This window comes from Podarcis filfolensis, assembly GCF_964270895.1.
Source record: "Podarcis filfolensis genome assembly, chromosome: 14".
In the NCBI taxonomy this organism is placed as follows: domain Eukaryota; kingdom Metazoa; phylum Chordata; class Lepidosauria; order Squamata; family Lacertidae; genus Podarcis; species Podarcis filfolensis.
The window spans coordinates 25,431,215-25,444,189 of record NC_139616.1 but is presented as its reverse complement, the minus strand read 5'-3'; the positions used below and the strand labels follow the sequence as shown (position 1 = coordinate 25,444,189).

The 12,975-nt window shown below is 43.8% G+C and overlaps 1 protein-coding gene across 7 annotated transcripts in view; it reads right to left on the bottom strand.

The window, feature by feature from the left end:
• The window catches only part of IQCH (IQ motif containing H), an 85,876-nt gene that overhangs the window by 72,180 nt on the left and 721 nt on the right, over positions 1 to 12,975 (bottom strand). For 5 of the 7 annotated variants that reach the window (XM_083586334.1, XM_083586333.1, XM_083586332.1 and 2 more), the window contains exons 2-5: positions 8,400 to 8,516; positions 7,946 to 8,043; positions 7,368 to 7,476; positions 4,152 to 4,271 (exon numbers count right to left, since the gene is read on the bottom strand). In XM_083586334.1, coding sequence (XP_083442460.1) covers positions 4,152 to 4,271; positions 7,368 to 7,476; positions 7,946 to 8,043; positions 8,400 to 8,516 — 444 coding nt within the window. Of the gene's footprint in view, positions 1 to 4,151; positions 4,272 to 7,367; positions 7,477 to 7,945; positions 8,044 to 8,399; positions 8,517 to 10,377; positions 10,458 to 12,975 lie in introns of all 7 variants that reach the window. The other 2 variants (XM_083586335.1, XM_083586337.1) reach the window with 2 other exon arrangements.

Here is a 12,975-nt window from a genome sequence, read left to right as displayed (position 1 = left end):
TGTTTAAGTCTAATTCTGCTACTGATGCCAAAATTATGGTTTTCTTTGTAATTGCAGCCATATGCAAGCATTTAAAGTGTGTGTGTGTGTGTGTGTGTGTGTGTGTACAGTATATTCTTTTCTTCAGATCTTACACTGCTTCTATCCACTCTCCTGTTCATTTGAAATGAAAGAAATTGCTTTATTGCCGTCATTTTAAAAATGTATGCATGCATCCCGTAGGAGATTAATTCAAATACATGCGTACATAGCACAAAACACACACACAGAGTAAAAGCGGGAAGAGGAAAAGGAGCAATTGGAGTAACTTAGTTGAACGGGCAGCAGAAGACAGCAACTCGTAAAAACTCGAGATCGCCACAGCATTAAATTCTTCCTTATGAATAAATGAAGAGGTTCCAAGTTTACATTATTTATTTATTTATTTATTTGGATATTGGGACCAAAATGCCAGTATAAGTCTATGGCTGTGCAGCAATCTTTATGAAAATGAGAACGATAGAATGCTCCTTCTAGGTCACAGCAATTATTTAGAACTATCGTTGTGGCAATTTCAACGGCCATTTTCCTTGGTGTATGTTCTATGACCGAGGTGAGCAGCTCATTAGGCCATGTCAGAAATCACTGGCGAGAGGAATGTTAGAGGGATGCAGCTCATTTGCATCTCTAAGATGCAGACAATTAACATAATTTGCATCCCATTTTAATTAACATTGCTAATCTGCATATTTTAGCCACATGTAATTAACATAATTTCATGTGTTCACAAACAATACTAATCTATACATTTTAATTGCTTGCAATTAACATAATTTGCATGTAATTTTAATTAACAGTGCTAATTTGTATATTTCCATTGCTGTAATTAAAATAATTTCATATTTTCACAAGTGCTGTCTTCTTGTATATCACAGTTGCATATAATAATAATAATAATAATAATAATAATAATAATAATAATTTTTTATTTATACCCCGCCCTCCCCAGCCAAGGCCGGGCTCAGAGCGGCTTACAAGCAATAATAAAAACAAGATGAATGATTACAACTTAAAAACAAAAATAAAATACAACATTAAAATAATGGAACATTAAAATATTAAAATGTAGCCTCATCGCAGGAGGAGAAGGAAAAGAAAAAAGAAAGAGAGGGAGGGAGGGAATCAAATTGGCTCCAAGCCAAAGGCCAGGCGGAACAACTCTGTCTTACAGGCCCTGAGGAAAGAAATCAGATCCTGCAGGGCCCTGGTCTCATGAGGCAGAGCGTTCCACCAGGCCGGAGCCAGAGTTGAAAAGGCCCTGGCTCTGGTTGAAGCCAATCTAACTTCCTTAGGGCCTGGGACCACTAGGGTGTTGTTATTTATGGACCTTGAGGCTCTCCGTGGGGCATACCAGGAGAGGCGGTCCCGTAGGTACGAGGGTCCTAGGCCGTGAAGGGCTTTAAAGGTCAAAAGCAGCACCTTAAATCTGACCCTGTACTCCACTGGGAGCCAGTGTAGCTTGAAAAGCACTGGGTGAATATGCTCCCATGGCAGAGACCCCGTGAGGAGCCTCGCTGCAGCATTCTGTACCCGCTGGAGTTTCTGGGACAGCTTCAAGGGCAGCCCCGCGTAGAGCGAATTACAGTAGTCAAGCCTGGAGATGACCGTCGCATGGATCACTGTGTCCAGGTCGGGGCGGGAAAGGTAAGGGACCAACTGCTTGATGCGGCGAAGGTGGAAAAATGTCGCCTTGGCTGTTGCTGTAACTTGCGCCTCCATGGAAAGGGAGGCGTCAAGGATTACACCCAAACTCTTAACGGAAGGCAATGGCACTAATTGGGCCCCAGCAAGAGAAGGGAGTTGGTCCCTCATCCCCATGCCATCCTGACCTAGCCATAGGACCTCTGTCTTTGAAGGATGTAGTTTCAATCGGCTCCCACGAAACCATCCAGCTACAGCTTCCAAGCATCTGGTCAGTGTGTTCGGGGCCAAGTCGGTGTGGCCATCCATCAGCAGATAGAGCTGAGTGTCATCAGCATATTGGTGACAGCCCAGCCCAAAGCTCTGGATAATCTGGGCAAGGGGGCGCATAAAGATGTTAAAAAGCATCAGGGAGAGAATTGCGCCCTGCGGCACTCCACACACCAAGGAGTGGCGCGACGACATTTCCCTCCCTAGTGCCACCCTCTGTCCCCGACCAGAGATAAAAGAGCACAACCAGTTACGGGCTATGCCCTGTATCCCCACGTCTGCGAGGCGGTGGTCCATAAGATCATGATCAACCATGTCAAAGGCTGCTGACAAATCTAAAAGGATCAGCAGTCCTGACCCGCCTCAATCCAGTTGTCTACGGAGATCATCTGTTAGGGCAACCAGAGCCGTCTCCGTCCCAAAACCAGGACGGAAACAGACTGAAATGGATCTAATGCCGATGTTTCCTCCAGAAACCTACCAAGCTGTTCAGCAACCGCTCTCTCAATTACCTTACCCAGGTATGGAAGATTTGAAACTGGGCGGTAATTGGATAGGTCTAAGGGATCTGATGAAGTTTTCTTTAAGAGTGGACACACCACTGCTTCCTTCAGTTCCCCTGGGAATGTCCCCGTGTCAAGGGACAAATTGATAATTTCAACCAGGGGGGTCCGTGCAACATCTGGACACTCCCTAATCAGCCAAGACGGGCACGGATCAAGGAGGCAGGTGGTGGGCCTACCAACTTGGAGGAATCTATCCACATCAGTAGGGAGTATCCGATCGAAATGGTCCAACACTGGACCTGAAGTCAGTCGAGGGGCCTCCAGTTCAGTCACTGTATCTAAATTGGCAGGGAGGTCACGGCGGAGCAACAGGACTTTCTCCGCAAAAAAGCTCGCGAATGCCTCACAGCTGTGGGTCGAATTTGTGCTTAAATTTGGTTGTCCTCCTAAGGACGTTATTGACCTAATTATTCTAAAAAGTTGTGCCGGGCGAGAGCTAGCAGATGCAATGGAAGCTGCAAAGTAAGATTTCTTAGCAGCTTTCATAGCCATCTCATAGGCTTTCATAAGCGTCCTATAAGATGTTCTTGAGGCTCCGTCACGAGTCCATCGCCATACTCGCTCTAGCCGTCTGAGATCCCGCTTCATTTTCCGGAGCTCCTCAGTAAACCAAGGGGCCCGGTTTCGACGGGGTCGCAGAGGGCGCTTAGGCACGATCTCATCAATGGCTGCCAAGAGCCGGTTATTCCAGTCCTCAACAAGGTCATCTAATGAGTCGCCAGGAGGAGCAGGGTTCCGCAAGGCTTGTCAGAATCTATCAGGATCCATCAGTTTTCGCGGACAAGCCCAAATAGGTTCGCCACCTGAGCCGGGGAGGAGCAGGAAGTCAATATTGGCTTTCAGAGCGTAGTGATCAGACCATGGCACTTCCACAGCGGGGAGCATGATCACATCTATGCCAGCCCCAAAGATCAGATCCAGCGTGTGGCCTGCTTGATGAGTGGGGCCCAAAACAAACTGGGAGAGCCCTAGTGTTGCCATGGAAGTCACTAGGTCCAGAGCCTAATTTGCAGATAATTTGCAGATAATTTTTCATGAATACCAGTAAGTTATACATCCAAGTGGTTTGTACTTAACATAATTGACCTATCATTTTTTTAAACAAAATGTTGATTTTCAAGGACCAGGATTTATTGTAAATGTGCATTATCTGAAACAACTTCCAAGATCCAAGTTGCTATCTTTTGTAAACTTATGGCCAAAAATGGTTAAGCACAGAAAACATGGAGAATATAATTGAAACAGACTCAGGGCTAGTTTGTATATGCAAACTAATCATCAGATGACTACAACATCAAGTGATGGGTTGAACATATGAAGGGGCCATCACACATTAAACACGTTAAACACAACTTTCCTTCTACCTCCCATTGCCTCAGGCACAAAACTTTTTAATAGAAAGAGTTTACTCATCAAGAAGGTGTTGTCATCAAATGTAAAGAAATCAATACAATGTCATTTGAAGTCCCATCTTCTTCTGAGGCTGATCTTCTGAACTAGGACTGCATCTCCTAACCACGCACCCCCAAAAAGCTGCTGCAGTACTGCCTGCCTGGTTGGTTTGGCGGAATAATTTACAATAGTTACAATAATATTGAAACAAATAAGCCATTGAACCACATCTTTGTTACTTACAGGGGCTGTTTGTCTCTGATTCATCATTGGCAAGTCAACTCCATAGTTCTCATTTACAAAATTTCGATGGCAAGCATTGCGTGGATTGTACATAATCTTCACCGTCATTGAAAGTTTTTGCTGCAAGAGAAAAAGCTGTAAATAGATGCTAAATGGAACAAAAACAAAGGTTCTAGAGAATTCATCTGCTGATAATTTGCACACATACTTTGAAAGCATGTGTGGCGTTGCTAAGGATGTATGTGCACTGGGTTTTCTTGGGCAATTGGCTTAGTGCACTGATGTACAACCACAAGGCAGAATGCAAACAAAATGGCTAACTAGAAAAAGCAGACATATACAACCCAAACTCACATCCTGTGTGGATGAGGGAGGAGGTCAAAGACCAGAATGCAGCACTAAAGTAAGAAACATTAGATTGTATAACCCCTGCTTTTGCCCTTCTGTCACCAAACCAGGGGACTAAACTCTTAGCTACTACCCTCTTTGTGGTCCAAAACTCTGCAGCAAAGGTGATCCTAATCCCAGAGGCTCTTTCTGGCAGCTCTGGCCTCACTTAAGTCAAAGAGCTCTGGACCCTGGGGCTGGCAGCCATACTCTAGGTTGCAGGACCTAGAGCTTCTTTGGCTGACTAGACTCAAAAGGGTATCCCATCACTCTCCCTACTTGTGATTCCCAGCAACTGGTATTCAGATGCTTACTGATAAGCAGCCGTTGCTAGCCTTATCCTCCATGAATTAATCTAACCCTCTTCCAAAGCCATCTAACTTGGTAGCCATCACTACCTCTTGGGGGGTAAATTCAATCCTGAGGGTAGCTCCACCCAGCGGCACTCTTGGCTTGGCATGCTTTGTGAAGAGACTGCAAGGGACCCATGAAGGCATGAATCAAGGCTTCAGGATCTAAGCTGCAGGGACTGGGTATGAATTAGGAACTAGGTATGAATTACATTTTAAGTCCTTCAGCAAAAAACTATCCACATATTATTAACCTTGCCTTTTGTGGGCTAGAATCTTACTCCCCCCACTTCCAACCCTCCCCCTCCCCCCAATGTTGAGATTCTCTGGATGTTGAAAAAGCCAGAAAATCCACTGGGCTCCTCTGCATAGTATCTTTTGCTCTAAGCGGATGTAGTTGATTCCTAGTCTGATCAGCAGGCTACATTTGTGGTCCTGCTAAACTTGCTGTAGATTTTTATTTAGTTATTTATTTTTAAATCAGGGATTACCGGCCCAGTGAACCAAAGCAGCTTCCTCTGGTTCAGCTTCAGTTCACTGACTCCATGAAGGTAAAGAACATGCTTAGGAAGTAAATGGGAAATAAATAATAATTAAAGAAATGGGAATTCACAATCCTGAAGGGAGTGATAATACTGGTTTTAGCTGGATGGAATGTCTCCAGCTATTTTGCTTGCTTAAAAAAAAAAATCCAGCGGAAGAAAATCCTAGTGGAAAGGAGGGGGGGACATATCTTTAATAAGCTCATCTTTGGCTTAATGAATATGATGCCTTCTGTTTTATGGATATAAAAATAGAAGCCACAGAAGTTAACACACAGGGTAGAATTATCCCTGTGTGCAGGCACTTGCATTTCACACAGAGCCTGTCTTTTAATTGTGCTGAAAGGAGAGGCAACAACACATTTGGACCTGTATCAAGAGCAGTAATACCTCCCTGTAGTTTTCCCGTAAACATGGCACTGAAAATGAACACAGGCTTATTCCCCAGCTGATGAATGGGGAACAAGCATGGCTGCTTAGAGCTCTGATTTTCTCTGCTTTTGCTCAAGCAGGTTCAGCAATCTATCAAGGCTGAAGATCTGGCACCAAAAATGGTTAAAAATTTCTGCCATAACAAAGCCCAGGCCCTCAACATAATTATGCAGTTCTGCCAAAATGAGTCTCATTTTAATGATTTACTTGAACTTCCATGTTTGGGGCTTTCACAGAATCCAGAAAACATAGCAAGTCAACAACGTAAATGTCTAACCTGTTCTATAGTAAAGGTAAAGGTACGCCTGACTGTTAGGGACAGTCTCTAGGGTTGCACGCTCATCTCATTCTATAGGCCAAGGGAGCCAGTGTTTGTCCGCAGACAGCTTCCGGGTCATGTGGCCAGCATGACTAAGCCGCTTCTGGCGAACCAGAGCAGCGCCCGGAAACGCCATTTACCTTCCCACCAGAGCAGTACGTATTTATCTACTTGCACTTGATGTGCTTTTGAACTGCTAGGTGGGCAGGAGCTGGGCCAAGCAACGGAAGCTTACCCCGTCGAGGGGATTCGAACTGCTGACCTTCCGATCGGGAAGCCCTAGGCTCTGTGGTTTAGACCACACCGCCACCTGTGTCCCTATACCCAGAAGCTTAAGGCAGGTAACAGGCAGCAATCTCTTAGCTGGATTTCACAACTGTTTCATGATAAAGAGTCATTCTGCCAACGCACCAGCAATTGAGAACAGCTGGCAAAGCTGAACTACATTTATTTTCTGAAGTTAAATTAGGGCTGGTTTTTTTGTCAGCAGATGCCATAATGACATGATATGAAAGGGCAGTGGGGCTTCAGCCCCACAAGGTAAACCCTGGGTAGGCCATAGCATGCCCCTCTCCAAATTAAGATCAACCATGCATAGTGAAGTAGAGAAAGATTGGAGGTTGGTATTAGAAGCAAAAAACATTTAATGCAGGAGCAGCCCCTTTCTCGCTTAGCCTACTGTCATTGTGGGTTTGGCCAACCTGCTTCTGATCTTCTGTCCATAGATCCTCTACATATTTTTCGCTTCTGCTGCTCATCACAGCATTTCATTTCCTTATGATATAGTTCACTTAGAGCATCCACACCTTACATTTAAAGAACATTTAATGCACCTTTTAAATACGTGACTTCCCCACCCTTAACAAAACTAGGGTTCTTTTGGGGAAGTCATTTGCTTTAAAAGTATGGTGCAGTTGTGACCTTGAATTACGTCTGCTGCACCACTCCCCCCCCCAAAAAATTTGGCTCATGTGTGGTTTCACACGCTATATAGCTACATCCATTGTCCTTGCAGACAAGGACACACTCCGATACCTACTTTCTGCTTTGCAAAGCAAAGCATTAGGCCTGCCCTTTGGGACTTGAGAGGTTCTTTGAGACAGCACTAGGGAAAAGAGACTCAGTTGGGAGTATAAGATGGTTACAAAATCACTGGAAGGATTACAAGCCATGAGTTCCTTCAGACCTTTGGTGCAGAAGACCTATGTGGTGATAACCTGCCGCAGGGCTGAGTGGTAATTGCAGACATCTCTGGGTAAATTATTTCTCTCTGTGAAGTGTCCATGGGGAGCCCCCTGTAAGAAATAAATAGGGAAATGTTGCAAGATTTGGTTCAGTTTCAACTTTTATTTCCACACCTGCAATAGTTTAAACTGCTGCAATTTATTTATTATTTGTTAAATTCATATCCCACCCTTTCTCCCAGAGGAGCACAGGCAGCAAGCAACAAACAATGAAACAATAAAAAAACCTTAAAACCTGGGTTAAGTATATGAACTCGAAACCACAACAGGAAGGACTATTAGTGTCCTTAACTCTGTAGACACAGAAATTTACAGAATCCTGAGAACAACTAGTCCAGTATCTGCTATAAGATAGAAGGCATGTCTTCTGATACAGCTTTTTGTGTGTGGATTTTTTACTATTTGTAATATGCCATATGAACTCTACAAACACCCAAATACTACAATTAGAATATAAACATCTATATTTAAAAATATACAGATTAAAGTAACATACACAAATAAATTCCAGTACTCTTACCACTTGGACACCTGTCTTGAACGCAGATCCACATTAGAAGGTGACGAAATTGTTAGCACAGTTTGGTTTACAGCATTTAAATACTTTTCAGCGTGTTTCTGTTCAGGGATAGAGAGAAAGAAAATATAGGATATTGAGGTGATAGCAGAGCTACCTCAGCCAGCAGATCTGAACAAATTTTGAGCTTTGAAAAAAAATATGAAAGACATCACCCCAGGCTCTGAATTTGTCTGAGTTTATGCTATGTCTAAGACAGCCATATAATGCTGAGCACCCAAAACGTACTGTCACTGCTCTAAAATACAATACTTGGCACTTCAAACCATTTGCTATTCAGAAACGGAATTTAGAAAGTGATAAGGTGTCACATTTTCACTTGAGGATAAAATACTGATTAACACTTTCACTGGGAGACGTTTCCCCATTTTTGTTGGAAGATTCTCCATCCACTTACCTTTAATCTGTTCTCTGTACTTTCAATAGCAGCTTCAAGGTTCTGAGCATCCTGCAGTTCCCAATCATGGCTGATGTCTCGCAGCTGGTCCTTCAGCTGCTGAAGATCTTCTTGAACCTAGAAAATGAGTTGAAAGTTGCAGTAAATGCATGCATCATCAGAGGGTGTAAATATATTTCACAGAAACTGAAAGCAAAACAGATTTATTAAGCACTGCACACAAACACACACTTCAGGGAGCAACCTCTGCAATTTTATGGAACACAGAAGAGGAGATGAGCAGGTTGAAAGGGGCAGGGAGGGTGTAAAATATTCCACCCCAAAAAGCATGCAACAGGGGGGAAAACTTGATAACTATCTATTTCTTCTATACAGGCTGCAATCCTAAACACACTTATTATTTAAAATGTATAATCTGCCTTTCCTCCCTGAAGGGAACCCAGGACAGATCACAACAATAACATTATATAAAGCAATGGAAACAACACCGCAACATATCACAGACAGTACTTAAAATCAAAAGTGCAAAAGTTTCATTGCTGGGAAATGCAATCAGATTTTTCTTTATAAACCTGCATAGGGTTGCACTCTTAACTGTAATCCTACATAATAATAATTTGTTTATAATAATAATTATGTTTAACAGGCTATTGTATTTTAATATTTTGTTGGAAGCTGCCCAGAGTGGCTGGGGAAAGCCAGCCAGATGGGTGGGGTATATTATTATTATTATTATTATTATTATTATTATTATTATTATTACCCCACCCATCTGGCTGGGTTTCCCCAGCCACTCTGGGCGGCTCCCAACAAAATATTAAAAGCACAATAAAACATCAAACATTAAAAACTTCCCTAAACAGGGCTGCCTTCAGATGTCTTCTAAAAGTCAGATACAGTCGTACCTTGTTTTGCGGCCGGGATCCGTTCCAGAGCCCCGGCCGCTGGCTGAAAAGGATGCAGGGTAAAGTGCCGTGTCTGCACACACACACTGAGCGGTTTGCGCTTTTGCGCATGTGGCAAACCTGGAAGTAACCCATTCTGGCACTTCTGGGTTTCCCGCGGATGTTCGCTGGAATGGACGCTAGGCAAGGCGGACATTCATGGAGGTATTACTGTAGTTGTTTATTTCCTTGACATCTGGTGGGAGGGCGTTCCACAAGGCGGGTGCCACTACTGAGAAGGCCCTCTGCCTGGTTCCCTGTAACTTGTGAGGGAACCACCAGAAGGCCCTCGGAGCTGGACCTCAGTGTCTAGGCTGAATGATGGGGGTGGAGATAAGTCCTATTGGACTTAATGAAACTGGCTTCTAGGTACATATACTTAGGATAGTACTGTCAGATTTCTAACCCACGTCATCCAAAATGCTTGAGGCAACTTACAACATAGTACATCCATAACGGAAAGGGAAATAAATATGATGAAAATATCAATGAAATACACTGTCAACTTAAAATTACCTCCAGGAGCTTAACCGAAAACAATAAAGGTTGGCAGCACTTTAAGCCTGGACTTTGGCAACCCTCTAAGAACACAGCAACCAAGTTATAACTCCATACATCATTATGAAATGAGAATCATATTAAAACAACAAAGAGGGCATTCTTAGCAGATTGCCAAGATGGTAATGAGACACAGGACTGGAGGTATTTTTTAAAAAATACACAGAGCCCAGTGCATGTGGGCTATGTTTTTCAGCTGGAGGACCACATTTCCTTGTGGGGAATCTTCCAAGAGCAGCATGCCAGTGGTGGGTGCAACCAGAAGCAAAAGTGTGCAGGGCAACAAATGCACATTTTACCTTTGTGTCATATGCTTCATTCCAGTCACACAAAGGTCACAGATTTCTGTGCCTACACCTACCCCACACTAGCCTCCATCCAGTCAAGCTAGAGGCATTATCACAGCCCAATGATACATCCCAGCCAAACAAAAGCACTTGAGAGGAGTGTGAAGCAGGGTTGGGGAAAGGGGTTACCTGGGGAGTGGATGTGGTCTGGTGAGAGTCCTGATGTCCAAAGGGAGAGGCCACATTTGGCTCCCAGGCCCAAAGTCAGCCTATTAAACAGGAATGGACAGCACAAGCACCTCAGATTGTACCTGGCATGAAGAGGAACTCAAACATCTGATGGAACATGCTTTCTGTAACCTTACTCATCAGAAAGCATGCATATTGCTGACAATGTACTCCAAAACTCTGGAAAACCCCACTAAGCAGTTTCATGTAGATATTAAATAGCATAGGGGAGAAAACTGAACCCTGAGGAACCCTCACTGGAGGCTCCACAGGGCTGAAGAGCACTCCCCAAGCATCACCCTCTGGAAATGACCATCCCAAGTAGGAACCACCACAAAGCTGTGCCACACCCCTAAGTCAGACAGCTGTTCCAGAAGGATACCATGGTTGATCGTCTTGAAAGCCATTGAGAGGTCAATGAGAATTAACTGGAATACATTTCCCTTGTCTCTCTCCCGACATAGGTCATACAGGGCAACCAAAGCAGTTTCTGTGCCAAAACCCCAATTGAAATGGATCTAGAATATCAGTTTCCTCCAAGAGCACCAGGATCTGGTCCACAATCACCTGTTCAAGAACATTTCCCAAGAAGTAGAGGATTGGCAACTGGGCAGTAGTTTCTTAGATTTTCTTAGTCCAGGGAGGGCTTCTTGAGGAGTGGTTTTACCATTGCCTCCTTCAAGCAGGCAAGGACCACCCTCTTTTTCATGGAGACATTAATCAACTCCTTGGCCCAACCAGTTGCCCCCTCCCTGTTAGTTTTTATCAGTCAAGAGGAGCAAGGGTCCAGAACTCAAGTGGTTGCCCTGAATGAACCAAGCACACTGCCCACCTTATAACAAGTCAGAGTACTGCTCTTATCTAGTTCAGTATTATGTACAGTGGTACCTCGGGTTAAGTACTTAATTTGTTCCGGAGGTCCGTTCTTAACCTGAAACTGTTCTTAACCTGAAGCACCACTTTAGCTAATGGGGCCTCCAGCTGCCGCAGTGCTGCTGGAGCACGATTTCTGTTCTCATCCTGAAGCAAAGTTCTTAACCCGAGGTACTATTTCTGGGTTAGCGGAGTCTGTAACCTGAAGCATCTGTAACCTGAAGCATATGTAACCCGAGGTACCACTGTACTCTATTGGAAGCAGCTCTCCAGGATTTCAGACAGGGGCTATTCCCAACCCCATCCAGTGATATTGGGGATAGAACCTAGGACCTTTTGCTTGAAAGGCAAATACTCTACCACTGAGCTACTTTTCCTAAACATTACTGTTCATTCAAGTGACTTTTCCAAGATCTAAGTTTTGCAAGATCAAAGCAAGGGGTCTTCACTGCAGACTAATCAAATGTGCTACCTAATTCTAAGCATAGCTTACTCAGAAGCTAGGCCCAGAGTTCAATGGACTTTATTCACCAGTTAAGTGTCCATGACATTGCAGCCTCAGCTACTATGGAAAATCTCAGCTCCCTTGAAATTTTCAATAAACATTGCTAAATCCGATCTTTCTCTGCCAAAAAGCTACGCTTCAATGTGCAAAAGGAGAGGAAAAATAAACATTGACATTTGAAGAAAGCTGGGAGGCATCAAGGCAAGAGCTTACAGAAGTTACTTAAAAGGTGCAATTTGAAAAACAGTTGGAAGGAGGCTCTGGAGCAACCAAAGAATAGAATGTGTTTTTACTTTATCTTTCCTATGCCCAGAACTCAGTATAGCCCACATTTCAACCTCTCAACTATCTTTTCAGTTGGGTTAGGACAAGTATGTGCATGTTTGAGATGTTAGTCTTTATGACGCCACATGACTGTTTTTAATGAGTTTGGTTTAATTTTCACTACCATTTCAGACTAGTGAAGGCTGATTTGATTTTAATTCTGCAATACCAAAACATGGCAAGTCCCCACACACAGACATCTAGCATGTCAGAAGGCTTGGCTACAGCCCTCCTTTCCGATATGTTTTTGTCTACATGGAGGGACTCCTTTTTGCATGCAGAGGCACAGGGACTGACCACTTCAGAGAGGTCCACAGTGAGCATAATGTGTGAGGGGAGATTTGCACTTGGGTTGGTGTGGCTATGTGCCCTATGGTGCAGGAAACAGTCCTCTATTTGAAGGAGTCCTCTATTTGTTAGGCTGACCAGTCAAAGGCTGGTTTAAAAAAATTCTAAGGGAGTGGGGAGAGCTTTAATTTGCCCATCAACAATCAGCAAACCTGGACAGCAGAGGAACCACACTAAGTCATCAGGTCACAATGGTGGCAAGATGTACAGTGGTACCTCAGGTTAAGTACTTAATTTGTTCCGGAGGTCTGTACTTAACCTGAAACTGTTCTTAACCTGAAGCACCACTTTAGCTAATGGAGCCTCCTGCTGCTGCCGCGCCGCCAGAGCACGATTTCTGTTCTCATCCTGAAGCAAAGTTCTTAACCTGAAGCACTATTTCTGGGTTAGCAGAGTCTGTAACCTGAAGCGTATGTAATCTGAAGCGTATGTAACCCAAGGTAACACTGTATTTCTGTTTAGGAAACATTGAAAGCTGTTTTATATTGAGGGAAACCACTGGGCCTGTC